Raw genomic sequence first — 21,896 nt, 5'->3', positions numbered from 1 at the left:
ACCAAGAGGACCGTCCCGGTCCGCCATTGGCCGAGACGGGCTAAGTTGACAAGAGCGAGATCCAAGAGGTTCGGGGAAGCAGCGATACGCATAACCGGCTTAGCGCGCACCAGAATAGAGGGCCGAGATGTTAGTGACCGCCTCGCCCGCCCCCGCTGGGAACGCCGGCCAGTGAGTCTTTAATGGATTTGTTGCGGAGGCCCTCAGTCAACTTGGCAGCAAACACACACAAAGCGGACGTCTTCAACGTAACTCCCGACGGGACAAAAATCAACGCTGACATTTCCGGGATAACACTGTTTACCGTGAGACTCCTGGATTAGGTCGACATGCGCTCGGGGTAAATAACCGCCACAACCCCAAGAAAACTTTTGTCCCACCCAAGAAATCCGTAAGGCCAAAATCATCGCAACGGCGTTCAAATTTCTCTTCTAAAACGTGTCAGGGACTCAATCAAGCACTTCAATTCTTTCATTTTCGACAGCGTCCAAGTTCTCTTCTCATCGTCCCCGACGCCGCCCGTTGGATCAGAAGACTTCAGTCGTTTGCGACAAGCCCCTTAATAAAAAGCGCAAAAAAAAAAAAAAAAAACGCTTGTCGCTGATGCAAGCTGAAAATGATGCAAATGAATTTTCAGCCTTCTTTCGACAGCTTGCGTGCCTCAATTATTCAGTGGGTGACATGCCTTGGCTTGAATTATTTAACCTGCGTGGAAACGTCATCATGGCTGGATGCCGCTATTAATTCTTGGTCATCACCTTTATCATCACTACGAGTGTGAAATTTGTACTACAGTAATCACAACCGTGACCCAAAGTTCTTTTTTAGACTGGTCGATTTATTTATCTATTGCACATTAACACATTACGACAAAGATAATGACATTCATACAAACAGTTTTTTCAATATTATTTATCGACGATTTTTTTTTCTCTGTTGTAAATTAAAAAAAAATTGAAGAATTGCCGCTGCCAAATTTTCCACCTGTAATTATTATTTTTTCGTCAGCGCAAAAAGACCAAAAAAAGATTTAATTTCATTCATGTTATATTTTTTTTAAATAAATCAACCGATTAATCGGTTCTCGAAATTTTATTTTGCCTAATATTGGAATCGACATCAGCCTAAAAAATCTACATGCAACTGCAATTTGGCTTCATTTTCCCAAAATTTGGAATTTCGTGAGACCTGGTGTTAAAAAACAATATTAGGAGAGTATTGAACACAATTTGAAAACACTCACGGGGAATGTGACGCTCACACCACAGACTCACTAGGCCACACCCCCTTAAAGGCACACCAACGCACTTATATTGTCCAATCGCGTACTACGTTCCTTTTTTTTTTTTTTTTTAAATGTCATTAAAAAAATGTTGGAGGGAACGCATTATTTCAGTTCATTTGGTGTAAATATGATGATCCATAAGAGGCCTCGCTAGAAAAAAATGTAATACCAAAATATTGACCTGCACCATCCCAACCAGGTGGGATTTAATTCAGCGAATATTCCAAAACAGATAAAATTTCTCAACATGATTCCAGATTGAAGATTAGGCCCACATCAAATAGCTCTTGAGGGTGGGTCCCCTGAGCCCCCACCCCGCCTCTCTCTCAACATGCATCTGCAGCTCCCCCCACCCCAAGTACCAGCCTTTGGCCTCCGGAGCACACCCTCCATCCCGACTGAGGATTTTTACGCACATCGACGCTGTGACACTCACGAGAACACACACACGCACACGCATACGCATCATATTTGAAGTGTCATCCGTGGACAAACCAGTAACCCCACTCAACCACCACCACCACCACCAGTCCAGCAGCATCCACACGCGTCGCATGCGCGTGCCCCCCACCCCACCAAAACGCACAGTCTCCTATCCGGCGAGGGGGCCAATAAGCACGACGGTAAACGGCGCGGGCAGCGGCGGTCGGCTCACCGTGTTAGACGGCGTCCGACTCGGTCAGCAGCTCATCGCGTGTGATCATCCCTCCATTCAGCGGCACGTTCATGGGGCTCAATGCGCCGTTGGGCTCTTTCCTCTCCTTCTCCTCCGCCGGCGGCGGCGACTGAGCATGCGCACTCCCCTCTCTCTCTCTCTCTCTCTCTCTCTCTCTCTCTCACTGTCTCCCCATCTCCACCCCGCCCTAATAGATTTTTTTAAAATTTTGGGGGAGGAAAAACAAACCCCCTATTTTTGTGTGGAAAAAAAAAAAAATTCTTAGTCTGTTCAAGAAGTATTATTTTTTTCGTGCAGATGACCGATTTGGAGAAGCAAGATATTCCACATCTATGGCCTTATTTAACACGTTCCCTCCCATTGACGGAAATACCAGTTAAATATCTGTGAGCGGGGAAATCTCGCAGTGAATTAAGATAATTGTGTGATAATTCCGACCAGCGCTATGGAAATTAATAGATGAGGGAAATTAGCTATGCGTGCAGAGACTGTGAAGTTTGATTCTACAGCGCCTCAAAAGACGACAACCATTGCAAACATATTGCGTATCAACGTCCTCTTAATTAGTTCCGAACACGGAAACCGCCAAAGGTCAGGGATGACATGGGAAAATATGAAAAGGAGGCGTAAATAATGAGAATTTACGACACCATTTGGGCTCCATTTTCTTCTGTAGGCCCGAGTCTCGTTCACAGCGCGTGGCTCACCTGCACCTCGGGTTTGACTCTGACCACAAAAACAAAATGGATTCACGGCAACTTGTTCCCGTTTTGAAAAATCTTTGGAGCCGACGTTGCGGCGTATCCCGGCGGCCCCGATGCCCCCTTTGTCGGCTCCTGATTATTCGCCAGCTTCGTTAGTCGCGCGCCGCCAACTTGTAAGCCGGCGCTGAACTCGAGGCTTTCCGCATCACATCTTCCTCGCCAGCCTCGCAAATGCCGCCGGAATGTTCCCGCGCTCCCGGGATGATGATTTCCTATCCACTTGAGGACATTATGCCGCTAACAGCCGCACAATTGCATCAAAGCATCTGGCGATTTGTTCATTAGCGCCTTTCTCACACGAACGCTAACACGCTCCTAATTAGCAATGCTGCATGTACAGTGAATCCTCATTTCATTATTTGTTTACATTCAATCGCGAGTAATAATTCACATTTTTACGTCCTCATGCTGTTCGGCGAGGACTTCAAAAGCAGGTCCCGGTCTTTCAAAAACGTGCCGACTGTGCAATAAAAAGGGACATTTTGAAAAATGGACAACAATTAGATATACCGAAAAAGAGAAAATCTGAGGATAAGAAGCTAACATACAAGGCTGCCATATTGCAATTCATCACTCCCATCTGCTCAGCTTCTTCTCGCCAGGCGCAGTTGTGACCTTTCACAATCGCACAAACACACACGCACACCTGTAAACATTACACTACATACAAATGTTGTGTCGCAACGTGCCAAATTTGACGCCGCATAAAAACGAGTGATGAGGGCGGGGGAGGTGGGGGCCCGTCCTCGCTTCCGTTGAATAATGCAACGGGCCAAAAGGAACACAACACAACAAGAAAGTGGCATAATTCATAAGCGATGACGCCAAAAAACGTTTGGATTTGGAACGCAAACCGAATCGACACGACCAGGTGCACGACGGAAGGATGCTTTCCATTCATTCGGACTTTGACTTGTGAGATGGTTGATTTTATTTGATTTTTTTTTTTTCCACCCGCCCGCTCTCGCTTCCGGTTAAACTCCGCTGTGCTTCCGTGCGACTGAAGCAGCTTGTTCCTATCAAACAACATCAATTAAACACGAGCCGTGACAGCGTCACATTCTGCCTGAACTAGTTCAGTCTGCAACCCAGATACACAAGGTGGGGAGTGGTGTGTGTGTGGGGGGGGGGGGTTAAAAGAAAAGAGAAAAATATGATGATGATGTTGAGGGCAAAGGGAAGCGAGAGACGGAAGAAGAGTGATGCGAGAGTAACGAGGACGTGGCGAGAATCGGGACGCGGAGAACGAGGCGAGCGGATCAACTTAATGCACATCGCATGTCTTGTCATCCGCTTTTGTTATTTTGGCCATGTTGTGGCGCGCTGCTATTCCGTCTTCCGAGCCCCCCGCCCCCACCCCCACCCACTGTCAAAACACAACTAATGAAATCTTGGATGATGAATGACATGACATGCTCCACTTAGGAGAGGAAGTAAAATCTCCCTACACACACACACACTCTCCATAAGGAGCAGCACAATGAATTGGATTGTGGCACTTATCTACAGTGAAGAAAATAAGTATTTGAACACCCTGCGATATTGCAAGTTCTCCCACTTAGAAATCATGGAGGGGTCTGAAATTTTCATCGTAGGTGCATGTCTACCGTGAGCGAGATCATCTAAAAAGAAAAATCCAGAAATCACAATGTATGATTTTTTTTCTTTAACAATTTATTTGTGATACAGCTGAGAATAAGTATTTGAACACCTGCCTATCAGCTACAATTCTAACCCTCAAAGACCTGTTTGGAGGAAGACGAATGATGAGTTCCATCCCAAGAACACCATCCCTACTGTGAAGCGTGGGAGTGGTGGCATCATGCTTTGGGGGTGTTTTTCTGCACATGGGACAGGACGACTGCACTGTATTAAGGAGAGGATGACCGCGGCCAAGTATTGTGAGATTTTGGGGAACAACCTTCTTTCCCTCAGTCGTGGGGTCTTGGCTGGGTCTTTCAACGTGACAATGACCCGAAGCACACAGCCAGGAAAACCCAGGAGTTGCGCCGTAAGAAGCATATCAAGGTTCTGGCGTGGCCTCGCCAGTCTCCAGACCTAAACCCAGTAGAAAATCTTTAGAGGGAGCTGAAACTCCGTCTTTCTTAGTGACAGCCCAGAAACCTGTCTGATCTAGAGAAGATCTGTGTGGAGCAGTGGGCCAAAATCCCTCCCGCAGTGTGTGCAAACCTGGTGAACAACTACAGGAACCCTTTGACCTCTGTAATTGCAAACAAAGGCGACTGTGCCAAATATTAACATTGGTTTTCTCAGGTGTTCAAATACTTATTTGCAGCTGTATGAGGCACACTGTTATATTTTTCCTACCTTGATTAAGCAAGCAAACAAAGTATGTGAAGTAACTGTGATAGACGAGCAAGTCGACGCAAAACGAGATGGAAACCGTGACGCAAAATCCAACATGGCTGCACATTGGCGGTCAGGTGTCGCTCAAGTGAAGGACCGCCGTTTTCATCCCACACGTCTGAACGGGGGCCGTTACGATGCGAATGGATTTCAAAATCCGGCGTGAGCTCCAAAAGGTTAAGTTGAGGAAAGTGCCGGCGCAGGTAGGCGGGCAGGCTTTTGTGTACTTCCGATAAGCACACACCAGCAAAACTTCCAAGCCAGGTGAGAGCTGCGAGATAGCAGTTTCCGCGCGCACTTGACAACAAGCGGGCCACGAGTGAGTGATGGCGATGACATCCGGGGGCTGAAAGAGGGCTCCACTGGTTTGTTTGCGGTTTTGCAAGCTGACAAGATAAAAGCGTTGATGTCTGTGCGTGTGTGTGTTGTGATTGTCTTACAAAGCTAATTTCCTTCCTTTGTCTATCTTGCAAAATAAAGTCACTTTAATGTATATTAACATCATTTTTTTTTTGGGGGGGGGGGAATTGGCAGCTGTTTAAGTACGTTTAGCTTGGGAAAAAAAAAAAAAAAAAACAGGGAGCGCGGGCCAGATCTGGCCCAGCAACTCACTTTATGTGGCCCGCGTTTTGTGCTAAAACTATCACATTTGCAAATTTGCTTCACTTATGATAACATTACAATATTATCATGTTTACCAGTATCCCTTTTCAAAATAAAAGAAGAATATTGTCATTGAACAGGCAATTAACTTGCTTCTGAACTTCAAAACTGCCGTTATAAATTGTTTTTGTTTTTTTAGGTACCGTAATTCCCGGCCTACAGAGCGGACCTGGTTATCAGCCTCGGTACACAGAAAGAGTTTACCGCTAGCGTTAGCACGGCGTCAGCGTTAAACTCTTTCTGTGTACCGAGGCTTATAACCAAGTGCGCTAAACGCTAGCGCCGCGCTAACACTACCACCACATCACCGCAGGGTTGAAAGAGTGTGAAAAAAGTCGCGGCTTGTAGGTCGAAAATTACGGTATATGTAACAATATGAGGCCGGTTGTACATTTTTTTCGGGAGTCTGACTACACGGAGGCCTGACGCGCAACATACGTTTGTAAACAAGGGCCCCCGGGAGCTCCGGGCCGGCAGCCGCGGAGGGTTCTTCGGACGGGAATGACGCGGAGTCTGACGAGGGAGGCCGTTAGCCCCGGACGCCGAGGCTAGGCTAAAGGCCTCCGCCACCACCGAAGGATAAACATGAAAATGAAATTCCGGTCCAGATTTCAGCAAGAATGTTGGGACCCGATGGAAATTGATTTGCTTTCGCGGGCCACACGAAATTGAAGCCGTTCTTGAGTTCGACACCTTGGGATGTTAACTCATAATTTCTAGATATAACTAGATTTTTTTTTTTAACTAATAAAAATCCTGCAGCCGTATGTATAAAGCAGCCAGAAAAATCATCTGTCGAGGCAAAGGTTTGCGGCGATGCACTCGGGGCGGCACACATGCGGGTGGGGCACGCCGAATTAGAACGCTGCCATATGTCAACTTTGTGATCACAGAGTCGTACGGCGAGGGAGCGACCGCGTGTAATGAGCACGTACCGATGAAAGGCTTCGACTTCGTCTCTTTATACTCTTCTCTCTCGCTTCATTTTTTTTTTTTTTATCCGTCTGGTGCTCGTTGACTTTTTGGAATGATGGGGGAGCGGGTGGGGGGGGGCACCTTTGGGGGGGGGGCTCGGAGAGGGTGGTGGAGGGGGGGTTCCAAGCATGCTTTTTTTTTTTCACGCCAACTTGCTCACTCTCTCTCTCTCTCTTTCTCTCCGCTGCCAACATCAAATCGTTTCAAAGTGTCTTTTTCAATTCAAAGAGCATTCTTGAGGAGGGACCAAAATACTGCGAGTGCGTCAAAAGGCCTTTTTCAGCACTTGTGTACACTAGTACAACAACTGCAAAGTTAACAGTTCACATTTTCACTTGAAATAAGTCGGGAAAGCGAAAGTTGGCTCATAACAAGCAACTCTTTAAGAAGATGAATTTGATACAGAATCAGACTCATTTTGACTGGGAGGAGGTTACTTTCGGCTTGTCCCTTTCGGGGTCGCCACAGCGTGTCATCTCAGATGAACGCACATATATGTTTGGCACAATTTTTACGCCGGATGCCCTTCCTGACGCAACCCTTCTCAGGGAATATTATTCAATTGTCCCATGAGTTGTGGTACTAGTACGCAAATTCAGCGCACTACTACCATGACTTGCTAGCAATATTTTTCCCCTGCTGTGTAACATTTCTCTACACCAGCGGAACAACCAGGGAACAAGTGAGGCAAAAAGTGTGCACAATTAAATTGACGTCTGTGTGGCACTTATATACAGTGAAGAAAATAAGTATTTGAACACCCTGCGATATTGCAACTTCTCCCACTTAGAAATCATGGAGGGGTCTGAAATTTTCATCGTAGGTGCATGTCTACCGTGAGCGTGATCATCTAAAAAGAAAAATCCAGAAATCACAATGTATGATTTTTTTAACAATTTATTTGTGATACAGCTGCAAATAAGTATTTGAACACCTGAGAAAACCAATGTTAATATTTAGTACAGTAGCCTTAGTTTCCAATTACAGATGTCAAAAGTTTCTTGAAGTTGTTCACCAGGTTTGCACGCACTGGAGGAGGGATTTTGGCCCACTCCTCTACACAGATCCTCTCGAGATCAGACAGGTTTCTGGGCTGTCGCTGAAAAACACGGAGTTTCAGCTCCCTCCAAGGATTTTCTATTGGGTTGAGGTCTGGAGACTGGCTAGGCCCCGCCAGAACCTTGATATGCTTCTTGCGGAGCAACTCCTGGGTTTTCCTGGCTGTGTGCTTCGGGTCATTGTCATGTTGAAAGACCCAGCCAAGACCCCACGACTGAGGGAAAGAAGGTTGTTCCCCAAAATCTCACAATACTTGGCCGCGGTCATCCTCTCCTTAATACAGTGCAGTCGTCCTGTCCCATGTGCAGAAAAACACCCCCAAAGCATGATGCCACCACTCCCACGCTTCACAGTAGGGATGGTGTTCTTGGGATGGAACTCATCATTGGTCTTCCTCCAAACACGGTTAGTGGAATGATGACCAAAAAGTTCAATTTTGGTCTCATCTGACCACAAAACTTTCTCACATGACTCCTCTGTAGGACAGGATAATACATGGAGTGGAGATGGACTTTTAAAGACGGACTAACAGGTCTTTGAGGGTCAGAATTCTAGCTGATGGACAGGTGTTCAAATACTTATTTGCAGCTGTAACACACAAATCGTTAAAAAAGAAATCATACATTGTGATTTCTGGATTTTTCCTTTTTCGATGATCTCTCTCACAATGGACATGCACCGACGATGAAAATTTCAGACCCCTCCATGATTTCTAAGTGAGAGAACTTGCAATACAGAAAGGTGTTCAAATACTTATTGTCTTCACTGTAGGTAACAAGTGAGGCAAAAACTGAGCACAACGAACTTGACGTCTGTGTGGTAGTAGTAGCTCTACTGACGTGATCAAATTCTACAAGGTAACATCTCCCTACCGCTTAGGTCGGTGTACTAGTCAACAAGTGCAGTTCTGGCTCACGACCAACACGTAGTCTTTATAGCAGTGTGCGGAAATGTCATTCTGCACAGATAGTAGTGGGGGAAAAAAATGCACTAGTACTTGAATAAGCGCAGATATGGTTTTCCACACTGATGTCTGTCTACGTGCACACCCGTGGAGTGGGTGGTCCGTTCGGAGCACATACGCCCGCGCGCTTCCAAATATAACACGCCAGATGAGGGCCAGGGAGGCAGGGCGAGGTTGGCGCAGGGGGGGGGGGGGGAATATAAACGGATCGTAATTGTACGGCTCAGTCAGATTAAAAAGCAGAGGATTTAGCAGGAAAAAAAATACACACGTACACACACACACACACTGGTTCCACGTGGGCGTGAAAACGCGCCTCTCACGGGAGTGGAAACAGCAGTGAGCGCGACCAAACCAAATGTGCGTGGTTCCGCATTAAAATGCATAATTCGATGTCTGTCACGTGACACCCAAATCCACCCAGAACGACTTCCCATTCCCATGCATTATTACTTTAATCCCTCCCAAAATAGAGGCCTGCAGTGGTGTTATGGACTTTGCATGTTTTTGGGGGTTTTTTTGTCTGCGTTTAGCGACTCAAATGACTCCAAAGAATTTGGCGCGCAAATTGGCTCCGTTTCCATCATCTGTTTCTGCAGGTTGAGGAAAGGGAGGATGACGGGACTATTACAGTTCAGTACTAATCTTTTTCATACTACTGTATTCTGAATGCTGTGTGGAACCACGCTGCCCCTCGCAGGTGATCCCTGGTACTACAAAAGACATTGCTCAAGGGCTGAATATAAGCTATCAAGACACAAAATAAATTCTCATTTAGTTCTGTTCTTATGCCACCTTGGTTTTTTTTATATATATATATGAGTAAATGTCTGCCATGCTGAAACACCGATCCAATTTTCAAAAAGTTATTAATGATTCCAAATGCAATCCATCTCGACAGGGCAAACAATTCCGATTTATTTTTTGTGCGGTCTGCTATTGTGCTAGTGCAAAATGGCTACTTCATCGTGGCGGTTCGGGTCACAGATCCCTCTGGTGTATTGCAAAAAAAAAAAAAAAAAAAAACATGTTCAGCCACTTTCCAGGAGCATAAACAGGAAAGACAGCATGAAAGACGAAGAAGGATCGTTTGTAAAAGAAGCACACACACAAAAAAAAAATAAAAAAGCTCAGATGTCTGCAATCAACTTTAGCGTTAGCTCATGCAAAAACAAATTTTTGCATTAAAAGTTAGAAAAATGTGGATTATTTCCCCGCATCGAAACAATGTCTTTTGATGGATATCAACTCCCGACAAAAAAAAAAGACAAAATTGATCAAATGTGTTGATAAAATGACAGCAAATGTAAATGACTCATAAAGTTCAACGTACTTTGCAGTCATTTCTTTTTTAATGCAGTTTGTGCGAGGAATTTGTCCCGTTTTTTTTTTAATTCGCTTGATATGTTGGAAAATCAGAATGTCGACAAACGAAAAAAAAAAACTAGTCCTCGCTCGCAACAGTGACGTCATCGGGCAGCCATTGGCTGAGCACGCGGCTCCCAGAATTGGACTGGAAAAAAAAATTGAGAAAAAAAAAAACAGGGGCGAGCTCACAACAACAACAACAACTCCGACGACTACGAAGGCGGCAAAAGTCCACTTGCACTTTTTGCGCCGACTCGTCCGATCGCCAACAAGGAAACCGGTAAAGAAATTTCCCTTAAAATAATAATCAGCATTTTCGCCTGTTGTTGCAAATCGGCCCATAGCCGCTTCCGCCCAGTGGCAACTTTCTTTTGTTCAGTCTTCGATGGAATGGGGGGGGAGAAACAAAAAAAAAAAAAAAAAGTCGGCGTTGAAAAGGCGTGTTTTGCTGTTGAATAATCGCGTTATAACACGTTTCGATCACCTTTGGACCGGCTCAGCGACAACAACAACAACAAAAAAAAGAGCCGATACGTCTTAGCATTGCTTTTAGCATTGCCGTTGTTGCCGCTTAAAAAAAAACCTGCATGATTTCACATCAACCCTCTCTGTTGACCTTTTTTTGTCGTTGTTGTTTGGCATTTCTACCCCAGATGTCACAATGGCCACAAACTTCTCCATATCCGACAGCGAGTCTGAACCGTCTGAGGAGGTAGAAGAAGGGGACAACACCCAAGGAGCTGCGGAAAAGGAGCCGTGCCCCCGCCTGGGCCTCACCCTCACCTTACCCCGGCTCCGGGTGGCAGGTGGGCAGACTCGACTTTACTTCTCAACGTTGCCTGAAACATTTCTTTGCCTTCTTGCAACCCCCAGCCTGATCCCGGCGCGAGTACTCGCCAGCCGATACGGAGTACCGATACCGCGTCAAATTACAGTGATTACAATCATGGCAGATCCTTATTTTTACACAAATGATGACAGGGCTAACAACTGGCAAAGAGTTGTTGTTTTTCTTTAGAATTGGCGAGTAACCGATACTTTAGAACAGGGGTCTCAAACTCGCAGCCTGCGGGCCATTTGCGGCCCTCGAGATGATATTTTGCGGCCCTCGCCTTAGTCCAGGGATGAGAATTCAGAGTTTTTTCAGCTGAAATTGTCATTTATGTGAAACGTGTAAATCCGTTGAGAAATGTTTTTTAAGGGGGTGGGGAGGTGGGTACGGCGTTGACGCGGAGCGAAGCTTTGATCAAGACCGACCGCGCCGGCATCAATCGGCAACGCTCGTCGTGAAATTAGTCGCGGGCTGTGATAGCGGAAAACGGCATTGCGATCCGTTCGCGTTAAATTTGGTGTTCATAATCACGACAACGGTCCGATTCCCGGCAGCATTTTGGCGGTATTTCGTCGGTATTTTCACACCGATGTTAACATTTCAGCGAGAAGCAGCGTAGTTCGAACTTCTAGACATACGTACGCGTATGTTATGGACCGGTCTGCACGTTTGCCAGTGTGGCGAAAGTCTCGGAGCGAAAAGGTGAAGATCGTGCTGGGGAAATTGATAAAAAAAAAAAAAGCCCACAGGGTTAAAAAAAAAAAAAAAAAAACTGTTTCAGACGGGCACGGCTTGAAAAAACTGTAATCGTGCTGATAGGAACACAAACCGAACACATCCCGGCAAAGTGCTGTGCACTATATGTGTTCCGATAGGTGCAAAAAATATCCAAGAGCAAATCCAAACCAGGAAACACAAAGGTAGATAGCCCTATTTATACATTTCTCAAATATTATATAATTGACAATTATCTCTAGCACTGGCCCTGTCAGTCGCGCATTTTATCGCTCACTTTTATATTAAAAAAAAAAGAGCAAAACTTAAAAAGTACGACACAGAGCTCTGTTCTTGTCCCAATTCGCGATAATCAAACGGCAAGTCTTACTTTTCGTCGGCAGCGATGTCGGGCCGCATCCGGCTCAACTCGGAGTCCAACGCTTCCACGGCGTCCAGAGACGAGGAGCTCCAGGCCCGGGGCGACGAGGAGGCCGGCACGCCCACCGACGGAGCTCCGTTCCGGGGACGCTCCAAGTCGGCTCCCCCCTCGCTCTGGGCCGCCAAGAAGTACGGGCGACAGCTGCGGCGGATGAGCGACGAATTCGACAGCCTGTTTGACAAAGGGGTGAGAATTTGGTTACTTGTGTTCTCCCGACAGCTGGAACATGGGGGGGGAGTATTGACGTATAATTTTAAAACGCATCCTAAAAGCTGATGTGATTGTGATGTTACCACTTCATTCTCACCCATTTTTTGTAATTATTATTGTTATATTCCCATAGGAATAAAGTCTCATTTTTTCTGAGAACAGCGGGAGAATTTCTTTAAAGAATACAAGCATCTTTTCCCCCCCAAAAATTGTCAAGATTACAAATCCTATTTTTGAAATTCGCTAGTTAAAAATGTTCAAAAATGACTGGAATATCATGCTATAAGATTTTATCTTGGAAAAATACGTGTAACATCACAATGTATTTCCCTGACTGTTTTTTGTTTTTTTTTTTTTTAGAAAATAAAATCCCACTTCAGACTCAACCACAAAAAAAAAAAAAAACATTCACTGCCATTGACGGCTATAGCAGTCAATGGCAGTGAATGAGTTTTTTGTCGGGATAACGAAGGGGGGTCCATGGGGAAAGTACGTCTGACCCTGGACCCCAAAAATTTAGAAACCTTGTGTTCAAGAAGACACGTTTACCTCGTCTTCCATCTTTTTTTGTTTGTTTGTAGGAGTTGAAGTTAAAAACCGCCGGCGGCACATCGCGGCCAATCCATCACTCCAAAACCTGGTGGAGCTACCTCTTCAGCCACCAGGAAACGGAGGGGGAGAACAACCACCACGACAACCACGCGCATCGTACCGAGTAGACTGAGACCGAGAACGGGGGGGCGGGGGGGGGGCTTCCCTCTTCCGCCTAACTTTTGGCCTGCGACGAAGAGACGTTGTGAGTCGCGAGCTCAGGTCTCTTTTCTTGGACTACTTTTTTGTCCGATTGTTCTTTTTTTTTTTTTTGCTATGACGATATTGTTGGGAACCCGACAAGACCCCGAGCGAGAGTTGTATTTAAAGGACGTCGTCCTACGCCAACACTATGCAACCTAGACGGTAAGCGGAGGCGGTTAAATGTGGGTCCAAACCTCCCACCCCCACCGTACCTCTGACTCGCCTCGGCAATCGCAAACTTCGTACAGCGCCGCGCGGGGGGGGGGGGGGGGGGGACTTCGCGTCCCGATAGCGAACCCAACGCGAGCGGCCTGAAACGTTTGCCCGCTGCCGTGAGGAAAGAACAATCTCGCACGCAGACAATCGCAATCCAATCTCTTTTTTTTTTTTTTTGTAAAATGTCAGGGTTACACGCAGAGAAAATGACTTTGAAAAGCACAAACTCGATCCGAGACCTTTTTTTTTTGGGGGGGGGGGTTATAACGAGACTTTTTAACGGTGTAAAATATTCCTTGTGGAGTGGCCCGTCGTCACGTCGTGTTTCGCAATTTGTGTCCGGCCTCGGGCGACGTCGCCTTTCGTGATTTCCACGTGACCTTAAAAACGCTCCGCCGGGGGCGAGGGGGAGGATACGCTCTGATTTTTTGGGGGCGGGCTCGTATCGTGCGCTCGTCACGTGACTGAACACTGGATCGATACATGGTTTTATATGGCCACTTTGGGGAAAAAAAAAAATCAATAAATAGCCTGGACTTCTATGTGATTGTTAAAAATATGATAAATGGTGCGTTTATTGTCTTTGGATGATTTTATCGTCGTGTCCCAATGGAAATCAAGACAATCTAATTGGCCCACTTTTTTTTTTTTTTTTGAACATTCAACTGTGTGTTTTTCAATATTGTCCCTGTTGTGTAATTATAAATAAACTGTAATTGCGATAGAGCACCGGTGTCAAACTCAAGGCCCGGGGGGCCGGACGGGGCCCGCCTCAAGATATTATGTGGCCCGCGAAGGCAAAATCATGTGTATCAACTTCCAAGATTGTTGTTAAAATCTGTAACAAAATTTCAAATTATTGACATATTGCTAGCAATTTTTTTTATTGATTAGCTAAGTTTAGAAGAAAAAAAACAACAACAAACGGCCCTCTGTTGGAAACCGTAACAATAATGTGGCCCGCAATAAAAATGAGTTTGACACCCCTGCTAATACAGTGTAAACCCCTCCCCCAGCAATTTTATTGTATTTTTTCCAAGTACTGATGTGATCCAAGAACTACTGTCAGGACAACAACGTGGACCTGCGTTCGGCGTGCTTACACGGTGCCCACACCATCGGACGAATCTCGTGAAAATGCCTTCGACTCGATGTGAACGCGACACCGCACGTGTACCGCCTTAAACTTCACGTCGCGCCGTTTCATATAATGCTCAAGCCCCACTTTAAAAAAAAAAAAAAGAAAGAAAAATACTTGGGCATGTGCAGTTTTGCAACTCGGTATTACTTGAATCTGTGTGGAGAAAATTTGTTTTTTGGGGTTTTTTTGAAAGGAGATTTGTACACGTGTTTTTCTCTACAGCTGTGAAACTTCTTATCCTAGATGCTGTCCTGAATAAAACATTTTTAGGACAAAAAAAAAAAAAAAGTGACATTTATCCTTTCTGCGATTAAGATGAATTTTATTGAAATGTTTCATGTTTACGAAATAACTAATAACTGCACACTGCTCGATGTGATGTACATGGCACATTTGGGTGCAGTTATATTGCGTTGTTTTTTTTTTTTGTTTTTTTTTTCATTTGGCACCATATTTTTGATAATTCCGACATCATGGTGGTTGTATTAAGTCCCCACTGAGGGCCCACCGCTGCTAAGTCCCATCAAACCACCTGGGAGGGATCCCAGCAGTACTTGTGTCCTCGATTCAAAGCCGACAGTCTGCCCATGTCGTCGTCGCTCAGCGCGAAGTCGAAAATGCCAGCGTTTTCCTTGATCCGCCGCGGGTCGGACGACTTGGGGAGCACCGGGACGTTCTGCTGGACCGCCCAGCGCAGCAGCACCTTGAAGGGGAACACACAAAGCGACAAGTCCGGTCTATCTTTTCGGGAACGCCAGACATTCATTTTCATTAAGTTCCTGCCACTTGCAAAAACCGCACCAAAAAAAAAAAAAAAAAAATCACCTGAGCGGGCGTGCGCCGGCGGGACTCGGCCACTTGGACCACCGTCGGGTCTGCGAGGAGCTCCCCCCTCCCCAGGGAAGTGTAGGCCTGGAAGCGCACGCTGAACTCTTGGCACGCGCGCCTCAGCTCGGCCTGGCATTCGAGCGGGTGGAACTCCACCTGAAGGAGGTCGAGACAAATTCCGTTTTTCATATATAATGCCGTGAAATTGTATCGCCCCTCTTCTCAAATTCAAATTGCTGTTTATTCGCATTCCTGTTCAAGACATCTGACAAACGTAGCAGCATTTCAGAAAAAGAACATCCTCCCAACTCAAACGTGGCGATAGTGTCATGATCTGGGGTTGCTGGACTCCCTCGGGACCTGGACGACTTGCTGGGTTTGATGAAAGAATGGCTTCTGGTCTTTACCAGAAGATCCTGAAGACAGATGTTTTTTTCACAGCACTGTCCATATTTGAGCCTTTTATTTACCTGCAACACCGCGGGCCGGACCTTGCAGCTGGCCATGAGCTCCCTCATGTGCGCCGGTGTGTAGTTGGACACCCCGATGGCCTTCAGTTTCCCTTGAGCGTGGAGTTCCTCCAGCGCGGCCCAACTCTTAGCTCTGTTTCCTGCTGGCACCATCTTAATCAGCAACACGTTTTCAGACTAATTGAACGGAACGTTGTAAATCGGTCTACGCGCCTGGGTTGCGCTGGTCCGTCACATCTAGACCCTGAGTGCCAGGCCAGTGGATCAGGTAGAGGTCGATGTAATCCATCCCAAGTCTGGACAGGCTTTCGAGGGCTCCGTCCATGGCCCTCTCGCCCTGATCTTTGGGGCCCAGTTTACTGAAATGGGCACAAGCATCATCATTTGCCACTCAAATAGGTCAAACAGAGTCTCCTCCATGAGTTATAGTGGCTATCATAAGTCTACACACCCCTGTTTAAATACAACGGGGGTCGGGGGGTTGTTCCCAAGATACAGTAAATCATTGCATAACTTTTTCCACCATAATCTGTTCAACTAAGATGAAAAAGAATGAGAAAGAAAAAAAAAAAACAATATCACCAAATCAGACAATAACAAACCCACCTGGTGATGAACACGTCCTCCCTGGTCAATCCATATTTAGGCAGGAGCTCCTTCAGGCTGCGACCCAGTTCGGCTTCATTCCCGTACACGGCGGCGCTGTCAAAGGCCCGGTAGCCCGCGGCCAGGGACGCGTCCACAGCTCGGGCCACAGCCTCGGCTCCGCACAGTTTGTACATCCCCAAACCCAAAAGCGGCATCCGAGCCCCGGTGTCGAGTAGCACGGACGGTGTGGCGGAGGCTGAGGAGGACATCTTCATCTGCAAGCGAAAGGAAGAGTTATGCGAGGGATTTATGAGCGCTCCGCTTCGCGCACTGGTGGACTGCGTGAAGCCGTGGCCCGCACGGTCTCATGACAAAACTGGAAAAACGAATGGGGCAGTGTAGTCTGCCACCCACATAAAACAAAAACTGAAAAACTGAATTGACCACCGTCTGATATCAGACCCTTCTCCAAAGAAACAACAACAAAAAAACTTACATCAAACATCCAAGCCTGTCAGTATTATGTTGTTGTTTTTTTAATATATACATATATATTTTGCGCTGGATTAAATGTGAGTAAATTGTGACAATTATTGTGGGTATGTTGGAAATATTATCAAGAGTAATGAACTTTTTTTTACCAAAGTTGATCTGTGTTGGGTACATGATCAAGAGTAATGAACTTTGTACGTACGTTTATGTGTGCTATGTGGATAATATAATATGTACACAGCAAATATATACGATTCTATATATGTATTTTAATTTCAATGGAAGCGAGAGCCTGGTGCAGTCCAGTACAATTTACTTGATTACTAGCCACCAGTGACTCGTTGTCCGGCACTTGTACGACATTGTACATGTATTTAGTAAAACACTGTCTCACCTATATTGTGCTGTTTGATGAGCTTTTCGTCTAAAGGGCCAGAAAACTCAAAAGAAGACGTAACAAAAGTGAAAATTGAATGTTGGGGAGATAAAAACGACAGGCTACCTCCTAGACATATACATGACATAGATAATCGCCTTGGGTGCTGTGTCGTCGGTCATCTCCGTTGCCATATTGGATGTGGCAAAGCGGGTGTAGATGGATGGAAAATTGCGACTGCGAAATGTTGAAATACGTATAGGAATACTATACATAATTTTATTCATTTATAATTCTGACAAGTGTTTCCAAAACATGTTTTTCTGCGTGAATGGGTGTTTACAAAAGATGGGACAATGCGTGTCTGCTTTCAAACAGAGCCTTCGAGTCTTGTTGCTATGGGGAGAGTTCCTGCCGCCCGCAACGGGCTGTGATTGGCCAAGATCCTGCCTTAGGAGCCTATCAGAGACCAACCATTCCTCCGACAGGTGAACGACTGATTATCACAAATAATCAATAATACCGAACATTTTGACTTGAATAAGCATAAATATCAGTTAAAATGATCCCACTGGGTTTTCGGCACCAGTCAAAGCAAACATGTTGAATGATGTCAAGTCCAAGTGACGGTGCCGAGTTTACATTTTTTCAAAATAAGTGCAACACATGCAGTGCAGGAAATTTTCACCTTTGCTCACTTTTGCGTGAGCTGTTGCTGACTAGCTCTTCTGTGTCTGATCAAACTCAACAAAATTCAGATCTCGCCAGAGAGTCGCGTCTTTAAAAAAAAAAAATCTTCGTACCATGGCGTTCAGGCAGTCCACCGTGAGAGCTTTTGTTTTGAAAGGGCAACGGAGGAAAGCGGCACAGTGCGGCGAGCCCGATGCGCGACGGGTGCTGATGGCGGCGGGGCTGGCGGAGGGTCTCACCGAGGACGAGGAGGCGGGGAAGGGTCCTGGCAGAGCGAGGAGGCCCCGGCGGTACCGATACACCGAACCAGAAGCCCACAGTGAGGACGGATGGAGCGGTACGTATCGTGTTTGTCTTTCGTGCGGATAAAACGTGTGTTTGTGTGCTTGTTGCGTTCACGGACAATACACACCATCATGTCTTTGGCTGTGTTGCACTGAGCCGAGTGTGCTAGCTGCCTCTTGTCATAACATATTCGAACGTCCGGAGGCGCTAGTGAGCCAGTGCGCCTTTCAGTTGTCATGACAACTGCAGCCAACGCACACGTGACCGCTCGAGGCAAAATCAGCATCCATCCATCCATCCATCCCTTTTCTGAGCCGCTTATCCTCACTAGGGTCGCAGGAGTGCTTGGAGCCAATCCCAGCACAGGCAGAGCCGGGGATTTGAACCCCGATCCTCAGGTGCCCCACCGAGAAATTAGCACTGATGTCAACATGTTCCGCTTCTAAAAATATATCTTTATATATATATATATAGATATATTCACAGGATTGTATGTCTCATCTCTTTGCAGGTGGGATTGCACCTCGGCCGCCATCTCGTCTCCTCCAGCCGTCGTGTCCCCGCGGTGTGGCGCTCAAAGCGTTTTGCCAGTTAGCGTGTATTGACAGGAAGCTAGCGGGCTAACAACAACCTCGCCGTTAGCCGCTAAAAGCTGGAAAAGCAGAACTGACTCGGAGTGATAGCGATGGAACCACGAGGATCGGCCCGCGTCTTCAGGGGCTAGCTGCTTGTTGGTGCAAGCAGTTAGCGGTGGCGCGGGACTAGGGAAGCGGGCGGAGCGGGGGTGCGATGGAGTACCACTCCGGTGGCAGCCTGCCCCTGCTGGGGAGACCGCGCTACTGCCCTGGCGCCAACGCAAACGGCGGCTACCTGTGCGAGACGGGCCACTGCTGCGGCGAGACGGGTTGCTGCACGTACTACTACGAGCTGTGGTGTGAGTGGCCTTGACTCCCGGTGCACTTTTTAGTATTCTGTTGTACTGCTAATTGAATGTATTCTGAGTACTGGTTCCGAACCCAGTCGCTGCGTTCGGAATCTTTCAAAAAGCGCAAGGAGATTTTTAAAATAGCAACTCTAGTTCTGCTTTCTTTTTTAATCGAGGATCTATCGAGGTCCGCCCCAGGAAAATGGCAACACATCGTGATCGGTTTTTGTGGTGAGGTCCGAAATGCCGATGTCCCGTGCAGGGTTCTGGCTGCTGTGGACGGCCCTCATCATGTTCAGCTGCTGCTGCGCGTATCGCCACCGGCGGGCCAAAGTGCGGGCGCAGCAGCAGCAGCGGCGCCAGCGAGAGATCAGCCTGCTGGCCTACCGGGGCACCGCCTCCTACCCGTCCTCCATGCTGGACCTCAGTAAGTCGGGCGCGGGCGTTTATCCCGAGGAGGGGAGGGGCTAAATCCCGCCGGGTTGACAATGCCGCGTGACGCGCAGGTTTCCTGGCGTCGCTCAAGCTGCCGTCGTATGAGGAGGTGGCGGCGCAGCCCTCCACGCCGCCGCCGCCCTACAGCTCCGTCTTCACCGCGCCGCGCTACCCGCAGCCCCCCCGCGCCGCCGACCCCCACCTGCTCTTGCGGCACGACCCGCTGCTCCACAGGCCGCTCAGCGACGGGCCCTCCTCGCTCAGCTCGGACAACAGGTGCGGAAACGTTATTCCCCGAGTTGAAGTCGCGTTCTCAAAAGTCGCTTGGAGACAAACGCCATCTTTTCTTCCCATCAGCTCCAGCTGCTCCTGCGACTCCTGCTGCCCGTCGTCCCCGTGCAGCTCCTTCCCTTCCGCCCCCTTGACCTACGAGACGGACACAAGCCACGCCTCCACGCCCAGTGAGTTGGCCGCCCTCCCCTTTGATGCGGGCACGGAGACCCCCCCGCGGGCTCCTCCTTCGCCCGGCTCGGACACCGCGCCCGTTCACGCCGATGCAGCCGCCGTCTCAAAAATCAACTCGCCGCCGGCGGACCCCGGCCCGCTTCCGCCGGTAGACCCCGAGTCCACCCCCAAAAAGCTAACGTCGCCCGGGTCCAGCGAGTGCAAGGCCCCCTCTGCCCACTCCCCCCCTACCACCTCTTTCCTCCTGGACCCGTCCCAACCGGCCCGGCCAACTCAGGCCGCCCCCAAGCAGACGCTCTTTTCACCGTGCGTGGATGTCATCCGAGCAGAGACGGACGAAGAGGGGGACCAAGACAACGTGGACGCCGACGAGACCCAGTACCGCCACCGGAGACTGACCGGCGACTCAGGCATCGAAGTGTGCCGCTGCCGCGTCCAAGGCCAGGAGGCGCGGGAGGAGGACGCCGAGAGAGAGAGCGCCGCGAGGGGAAAGAACTCTGATCTCCACGACAGCGTGGACTGTCCTTCCAAGTGTGCCGCCACCCCGTGCCACCCCCACGAGGAGGCGGGCGAGGTGGTGGTTGTCGTGGAGACAGCGCGATAGGGTGCGGCCCCCGGTCATGCCAGATGAGGGACAGGCCTGTCCGCAGCCGGTCATCTTTATTTCTCACGGACTTCCCGCTCTCATCTACTTCTTGATTGGACTTTTGGGAAGTGAAGTGGTCCACTTTGGCACGGACTCGTTCTGCCCGGTTGGACTTGTACATTACCTGATTGAATGTAGACACGTTCGAATTAGACGTATATTGCAGGCCGAACAATTCCCGTGTAGACATGGACGCGTCCTAGTTGGACACAGACTTGATTCGGGACATGTACACTTCCAGCCGGACACGTACGTAGTTTGGTTTGACGTTTTTCACTTCTGGACCGGTCTTGTGTACTTCCTGATTGGACATGTAGACTTCCGGTTGGACATGGACACTTCCTAATTTGACATAGATACTTCCTGTTTGAACGGCGACTCATTGTTTGACACGTACACTTTGGAAATGGACTTTGGGCAGGTCCTGTTTGGACGTTGATGCCTCCTGATTGTACAAGCGCACACCTTCTTTGGATGTGTACAGGTCCCGATTGTACGAGCACACGCCTCGATTGGCTGTGTACGCTTCCTGATTGGACATGTACACCTTCTGATTGGTCAGTTGCACTCCGTTGTCGGACGTGGACACTTCCTGATTTGACGTGAACTCTGCCCGTTTGGGATAATGGAAACTTCCTGATGTACCGTTTACTTAGCAGACGGGTGAGTGGAAAATCCGGCTCCGCCCCTCTTTCGTGTTTTACATGTGGTGCTTTTCTTCTTCTTTAGCTGAGGGACTGCAACCGCAGACACCCTCTGTGGTGAACTACTGTTACTACAGCTAGCCAAGTTTGTAGCGCTCTTCTTTCTCTTTTTGTCGCTTTTTACTCGAGTCAAAACACAGAAAATGATTGTTAGTACGCCGACCCGCTGCTAGCCAGATGCTATCTCCGTAGGAACCCAGCGCTAATCACTAGTAGCGCACAAAGTTTGTCACCTTAAATAAATAATAGTGGAGAAAGTTTGAAAAGCACCTAATCTTGCGTAAAGCCATCAAAACTGTGTTCCTGTTTTTTTGTTTTTGGGCTTTCAAGCCACACAATTTGCGTCTGGTTTAGCACTTGCACACGTCGACGGATTCAGTTTTTCTCTGCTCGTCGTTACTTCCTGTTTGTGTCGTGACGAGGCATTAACGAGGCCAATTCTTATTCTGAGGATCTTGGATGTGTGTTTTTGTGTCATCTGTGCTAAATAAACGGATCACGTGTACATCTTTTTTTTTTTT

The 21,896-nt window shown here is 47.7% G+C and overlaps 4 protein-coding genes across 7 annotated transcripts in view; 2 read left to right on the top strand and 2 right to left on the bottom strand.

Annotated features, from left to right (window-relative positions):
- LOC133494471 (sodium/calcium exchanger 1-like) overlaps window positions 1–12,193 on the bottom strand; it is a 40,396-nt gene extending 28,203 nt beyond the window's left edge. The window contains exon 1 of one of the 3 annotated variants that reach the window (XM_061808349.1): window positions 12,059–12,193. The gene's annotated coding sequence lies outside the window, so the exon portion shown is untranslated. Of the gene's footprint in view, window positions 1–1,940; window positions 2,059–6,690; window positions 6,754–12,058 lie in introns of those variants that run through there. The other 2 variants (XM_061808352.1, XM_061808351.1) reach the window with 2 other exon arrangements.
- LOC133494474 (bcl2-associated agonist of cell death-like) lies at window positions 10,228–13,982 on the top strand. The gene is made up of 4 exons (XM_061808357.1): window positions 10,228–10,401; window positions 10,775–10,927; window positions 12,072–12,295; window positions 12,901–13,982. The coding sequence occupies exons 2-4, from the start codon at window positions 10,783–10,785 to the stop codon at window positions 13,036–13,038; spliced, it is 507 nt and encodes a 168-aa protein (XP_061664341.1). The 5' UTR covers window positions 10,228–10,401; window positions 10,775–10,782; the 3' UTR covers window positions 13,039–13,982.
- Window positions 13,795–17,397, bottom strand: zgc:101765 (uncharacterized protein LOC450036 homolog). The gene is made up of 6 exons (XM_061808356.1): window positions 17,244–17,397; window positions 16,376–16,632; window positions 15,983–16,128; window positions 15,770–15,909; window positions 15,297–15,455; window positions 13,795–15,174 (listed from the first exon to the last, which is right to left on the bottom strand). The coding sequence occupies exons 2-6, from the start codon at window positions 16,630–16,632 to the stop codon at window positions 14,995–14,997; spliced, it is 882 nt and encodes a 293-aa protein (XP_061664340.1). The 5' UTR covers window positions 17,244–17,397; the 3' UTR covers window positions 13,795–14,994.
- Window positions 16,651–21,880, top strand: si:ch73-290k24.6 (WW domain-binding protein 1). Of its 2 annotated transcripts, XM_061808354.1 has the most exons (8): window positions 16,651–16,870; window positions 17,604–17,713; window positions 18,073–18,252; window positions 18,532–18,598; window positions 18,712–19,134; window positions 19,388–19,552; window positions 19,632–19,836; window positions 19,918–21,880. In XM_061808354.1, exons 5-8 carry the CDS (start codon window positions 18,990–18,992, stop codon window positions 20,627–20,629), a joined length of 1,227 nt encoding a protein of 408 aa, XP_061664338.1. In that variant the 5' UTR covers window positions 16,651–16,870; window positions 17,604–17,713; window positions 18,073–18,252; window positions 18,532–18,598; window positions 18,712–18,989; the 3' UTR covers window positions 20,630–21,880. The 2 variants fall into 2 exon arrangements, with proteins under 2 accessions (XP_061664338.1, XP_061664339.1); XM_061808355.1 differs by lacking the exon at window positions 18,532–18,598.
- The last annotated feature ends 16 nt before the right edge of the window (window positions 21,881–21,896 follow it).

Source organism: Syngnathoides biaculeatus, chromosome 21, assembly GCF_019802595.1.
Source record: "Syngnathoides biaculeatus isolate LvHL_M chromosome 21, ASM1980259v1, whole genome shotgun sequence".
Taxonomy (NCBI): domain Eukaryota; kingdom Metazoa; phylum Chordata; class Actinopteri; order Syngnathiformes; family Syngnathidae; genus Syngnathoides; species Syngnathoides biaculeatus.
Note: the sequence above shows the minus strand (reverse complement) of the source record. Positions and strands in the feature narration are given on the sequence as shown.